The 5,779-nt window shown below is 54.8% G+C and overlaps 1 protein-coding gene across 1 annotated transcript in view; it reads left to right on the top strand.

Moving 5' to 3' along the window:
- Ccdc102a (coiled-coil domain containing 102A) overlaps positions 1–5,779 on the top strand; it is an 11,754-nt gene that overhangs the window by 700 nt on the left and 5,275 nt on the right. Inside the window, exons 2-6 of the mRNA XM_013027896.1 lie at positions 2–76; positions 1,685–1,911; positions 3,354–3,462; positions 4,979–5,095; positions 5,376–5,585. Coding sequence (XP_012883350.1) covers positions 2–76; positions 1,685–1,911; positions 3,354–3,462; positions 4,979–5,095; positions 5,376–5,585 — 738 coding nt within the window. The remainder of the gene's footprint in view (position 1; positions 77–1,684; positions 1,912–3,353; positions 3,463–4,978; positions 5,096–5,375; positions 5,586–5,779) is intronic.

Here is a 5,779-nt window from a genome sequence, read left to right as displayed (position 1 = left end):
CGATGGCGGCGAGGACCCTGACCCCGAGCGCGAGCCGGTGCGCGACGTCGGGGCCGAGAGGCCGCCGGGCAGCCAGGTGCGCAGGGGACGGGGGCTCCACCTTGCACTTGGGTCTGAAAGTGGGTGCACCAAGGAGGAAGTCAGGACTTCCGGGCTCCTGATGGAGTTAGGGAGGACCTCCCGGTCTGCCTCCAGGCCACTCCAGTCCATTCCCTTCTGCACCAACTTCTGGGATGGAAATCCCAGGTTCTAGCGGCCCTGAGAACTCAACAGAACCCATCAATCGTCCCCTTGCCACAAGAGGGGCCCAGAGACTTGCCTGGAAGTTATCAATTAGTAGCAGAGCTACTTGAACTTGGAGAGAGGGATGGATCAGAGCTAAGGGGTTGGAGCACATGGGTAGCTTTTGGGAGGTCACGTTGGAGCTAGGCTGGGGGGATGTGGAGGAGTTAGCTGCAGAATGCCAGAGGAAGTCCTGCTGCATCTCTCCAGTTATCCCCACAGAAGCCTCCAGGGTGGAAGGGGCTTAGATCCAAAGTCCTACTGGTGCTGGAATTTGAATCCAGGCATCTGCCTGGAGTATGTGGTAACAGTATGGTGGGGCATCCATGGTGGGAGTCTGGGCAGTCTTCTGATCCAGTAGGCCTAGTGCCAGAAGGTCCCTGGGGTGGGGTCCTCTTCAGCTCTCCAGCTCTGTCCCCAGGCAGGCCAGCCACTCTCCTAGGACTCAGGTGAGCACTGCTTCCTCCTGGCAGCTGAGGCCCTCTGTGTGAGATCTGCCTGTTCCTGCCCTGGTTGGGGCTGCACTGCACTCTGCCTGTTCTCTTGATACGGTTGTCATCACAGTAAGAGCGCCGATGCTGGGTACATTGAGGATCCCCAGGCCTGCCTGATGAATTGGCACACCAGCCAGGCTGCTCTGCATTTGGTGATCAGAAATGAGTTCCTTGTCTTCCTGATTTGTGAAATGGGGCTTTATGCCCAGTGGCATCTCAGATGCCCCAGGGGGAGGGCACCTGAGGAGGAAGGCAGGGAAGTCAGTGTTCCCCAAGTCCTCAGAGCCACCCATCTCCTTGGAAGGATTAAATTCCTTTTTTTTTTTTTTTTTGCCAGTCCTGGGCTTGAACTCAGAGTCTGGGCACTGTCCCTGAGCTTCTTTTACTCAAGGCTAGCACTTTATCATTTGAGCCTCAGCACCACTTCTGGCTTTTTCTGTTTATGTGGTATTGAGGAATTGAACCCAGGTTTTCATGCATGCTAGGCAAGCACTCTACCACTAAGCCACATTCCCAGCCCCAAGTTCCTTTTGAGGGAATCGGGTCTTAAGCTGTAGGCCACATTTCACTGCAGCTTCTATTCTGACCAGTCCCACCAAACGCTTGCATACTTGCAGTGAAGGGGAGCTTAACTACCTTTGCTGGAAACCCCAGTGCCTAACTATGCAGTTCCAAAAGATAAAGGGCAAGACAATCTGGAGGTCAGTCTGCCACATACCCCAGAGAAGGAGAGGCCGCCTCCCCAGGCAAAGCAGCAGGAGAGAGGAAGCTAGGGCCCACAGGCATTTTGTGATGTGCTCCAATACCCTCACCAAGCTGAGCAGACCAAAGGCCTGAGAGAGGCCACAAGGAAGACTGCCAGGAGAGAGCCCAGCAGCCAGGGGCAGCCTCCACCTCCATCCCCACAGGAGCTGGACCTGGTGGAAAGCTTGCTGAAGAGCAGGCCTGAGGAGCCCGAGGGAGGCTGGGAGTCCCGAAGTGTGGCAGCCGGAGGTTCACGGGGCAGCTCAGGCCGCCCGGAGCGCAGCCGGATACCTTGGGAGGACCCCGTGGCCACGGAGGATGACACCTCCAAATTGACTGCCCTGCGGCTGCGGCTGGATGAGTCCCAGAAGGTGCTGCTCAAGGAGCGAGAGTAAGTCTGGGGAGAAAGGGGAGGCAGGTGCAGGCTAGGGTACCCCCCAGAACCTCAGAATGAATATGTGTGTCTCAGAATGAGCAATCCGCAAGGTACAGGTACTCTTAAGTCAGGAGGCCTGGATTTTAGAGCACCCAATGGACCAGGGATAGTTTTGTTGTTGTTTTGTTTTGTATTGCTTTTTGTCAATTATGGGGCTTGAACTCTGGGCCTGGGCGCTGTCCCTCACCTCTTCAGCTCAAGGTGAGCACTTTACCACTTGAGCCACAGCACCACTTCTGGTTTTCTGGTGGTTAATTGGAGATAAGAGTCTCATGGACTTTCCTGCTCAGACTGGCTTTTAACCATGATCCTCAGATCTCAGCCTGCTGAATAGCTAGGATTACAGGTGCGAGCCACCAGTGCCTGGCCAGCCCTTGTTTGAATTGGTTGCTTTTCCAGACTTGTATCTGGATCATAATCCTCCTATTTAAGACTTTGCCCCTAGCTGACATAATAGGGACCTGCCACAATGCCCAGCTTCTTCCACTGAGATGGACTTTTCTGCCCAGGATGACCTGGAACCATGATCCTCCAATCTCAGTCTCCCAGGTAGCTAGGATTACAGGCATGAACCCCTGGCACCTGGGCAGATTTGGCCTTCTTTATGACTGTCTTAAGAGCTGAACACAGTGCTTGGCCCAGGACAGATGACTATTATTTTAGAAGGAATGAGTAAAAACTAGCCAGACACTGAGTTCAAACTCCAGCAATGCCAAAAGGAAAAAAAAAGAAAAAGAAAAAAGGGGGGGCGAAGAAGGGAGGGAGGAGAGGGAGGGAAGAAGGAAGAAAAGAAAGGTGATAGAATCCCCGAGAGCTTGGTCTGGTGGGCTTGGTAGAGTAGGAGAGTGCTGTGGTTCAGGTGAAGCAGGAGGAGGAGGAAGTTGGTTGGGAGTTTGGTTCAGGGATGTGGGAGTAGCTTGGCCTGGAGGTGGGTGAGTTTGTGAATGAGACTGGATGGCAGGCAGAAGTGCAAGTGCTCAGCAAATTGGTGGTGTCTGAAGCCAGAAGCCTGTGGGGTCAGAGGATGGAGCTGGAAGGCCAAGTTCAAAGGATAGCTAGAGGAAAAGGAAGAGGCAGAGGAACTAAGGAGGAACAGAGGACTGTCAGCTGGGCCTGTAAAGGACTGAGCACTGACCAGGGTGCAGACACGGAGGGCCCTGTGAAGGCGAAGGTCAGGTGAGGTGTCTGTCCTCAAGATGTCATTGCTGCTGTCATCAGAGGCACCAGGCAAATTCCCAGAAGCTGGTGGAGGATGGGGGTGGGGGGAGTCAGTGAGGACAGGTTCTTTGTCCCAGCCCAAGGTGGAACCATCTTACCAACACTCAGCCTTGGATTTCTAGCCTCCAGAAATCAAATGTCTCATTTCAGATTACTTTATAATTATCCCCCTGCCCCAGGGACAAACTGGCACTGAGCAGAAACATTGAGAAGCTGGAGGTGGAGCTCAGCCAGTGGAAGATCAAGTATGAGGAGCTGAACAAGACCAAGCAGGAGATGCTCAAGCAAGTGAGTCTGGAGACATGGAGGGCGTCCTGGAGGTGGCAGCAGATCACTGTTGAATTCCAGCAGTGGGGACAGCAACAACTGGAATCCATTCATTCATTCAGATGTTGTTCTGAGAACTGGGGCTGACCCCTAGCTGTTCTTCAGGGGTCAGAGGACAGAGCAGACAGACGAAGCTACCCAGCAACAAGGCACTGGGAATATATGGTGACCAGGCAGGGAAATACTTGAGTCACAAAGGAATATAAACAGCATGAGAGAGCTAAGGTGGTGGGCCAGGAAAGGCTTCTGTATGAAAGTCACATTTGACACCAGCCCTAATGGGGCTAGTAGAAGGCATTTTTGAGAAAATGTGGGAGCAGAGTGTTCACAGCAAAGGCAAAGGTCTTGAGGCAGTCAAAAGCCTAGGCACCAGTGTAGCTGGAGAGTCCTGGTGAGAGGTGAGGCCACAGGAGCAAGATCTCACAGCGCTTGTGACCACAATGGAGTCAGATGGGACACTGACTCATCTGATGCCAAGCGTGTGCTGGGTGTCATTGAACTCCTGTGGTACTGAAGGAGGTTGAGTCCCCCTGTCCCCAGCTTACAAATGAGGAAGCACAGAGGACTCTCCTGTGGCAGTAACCCCAGGGTGGGGGTGGGGGGTAAGAGGGCTGGGGACAGGGGACAGGCTGGGCTGCCACTTCTGCCTCCTGTGCGGGCCCAGCATGGCCACCAGGGGGCGAGGTCGGCCCTGGGAAAGCTGGGCTGGAGCCATTGGGTTTCCACAGATCTCAAAATCTGAAACTTGGGCCTGGAAGAGACGGAAGGATCTCTTGAGCAACTCTTGACACAGAATCCCAGACCCCAGCTCTATCTCTCCTCCATCTGTTTATCTTCAACTGAGGGTATGGGCGGAGCAACCTAGCTCAGCTGTTCAGATCATGAACTATAAACATTTACAGGAAAGTGAAGAACAGGAAGTTCTCCCTTGTGCATCTGGTCTTGCCCCCAGCATTGCGTGTTGAAGACTCGCCCAGGGGGGTGGCATGGAGCCACAACTCATTGGGGTTTTCTGCTGAGCAACAGGGTATTAGATTATTATGGCAATAGATAATACATATTGTATATATTATACATAATATATAATAGTTATTTATAGAAAGCATTCCAACCAGGTCTGAACCCCATGCTCAGACTGGTGGAAGGCTTTGAGATTTGTCTGCCAAGTCCCCTGCAGGGATACAAAGGAGGAGGCAGACAAGCCCCTGTCCGCTGGCTTGCAGTGGGGAGGAGGATAGGGGGGCCCCTCTTCTAGGCCAGGTGGACAGAAGAGGCCAATCCTGCAAAACACCTCACACTGTTCCAGGCAGAAGATGTGCAAAGGCCCTGCAGTGGGCCTGCTCTGCTTCATTTGGGTGTGGCCTCAGGCTCCTGGAACCCTCCTGACCAATACATCACCCTGCGCCCTGCTCCCCGCCCCCCATCCGGGTTTAAATCCTGGTGGTTCTCCGTCACCAGTTCTGTGTGGCCCTTGCAGCTCAGCATCCTGAAGGAGGCACACCAGGATGAGCTGGGCCGCATGTCTGAAGACCTGGAAGACGAGCTGGGCGCGCGTTCCAGCATGGACCGGAAAATAGCCGAACTGAGGGGAGAGGTAAGGGGCCAGGATCTGGGGCCTTGGGACTAGAGGGACAAGGCAGGGCTGCTCACCCCAGGGTGCCCAGTCTGCAGGAGGCATCCCCTCCTACACAGAGACCAGAAGCACCCCACATCCTGCCCACCATGAAAGAAACTCAGTATAATTATATCCGCTGCAGCTGGATCTGCTTCCTGGAGCCAAAAATGGCTGCAGGAGGAGGCGGGGTGTCCTGCCCCGCCCTTCACGCCTGTTCCCCAGGAGACTCAAGCCATCCTGTCCTGTTGTCCTATTGCAGATGGAGCGGCTGCAGGCAGAGAACGCAGCAGAGTGGGGCCGCCGTGAGCGGCTGGAGACAGAGAAGCTGGGCCTGGAGCGAGAGAACAAGAAGCTGCGGGCACAGGTCGGGGACCTGGAGGAGGCACTGGCCCGGCGGCGGCGGCAGACGGCCAGCGCCCTGGACTGCGACCTGCGGGCCAGCCAGGCCGCACTGTTCGAGAAGAACAAGGTGGGGCAGGGAGTGGAGCGTCCAGGCCCTGTGCCTGCTGTGTTGATAATTACACTACAGCTTCTGCCTAACTGGGCCAAACATCTGAAATCCAAAATGCTCCAAAAGGCCGGGTGCTGGTGGCTCACGCCTGTAATCCTAGCTACTCAGGAGGCTGAGATCTGAGGATCGCGGTTCAAAGCCAGCCCGGGCAG

This window comes from Dipodomys ordii, unplaced genomic scaffold (assembly GCF_000151885.1).
Source record: "Dipodomys ordii isolate 6190 unplaced genomic scaffold, Dord_2.0 Scaffold106, whole genome shotgun sequence".
NCBI lineage: Eukaryota > Metazoa > Chordata > Mammalia > Rodentia > Heteromyidae > Dipodomys > Dipodomys ordii.
This window is presented reverse-complemented; position numbering and strand designations above follow the sequence as displayed.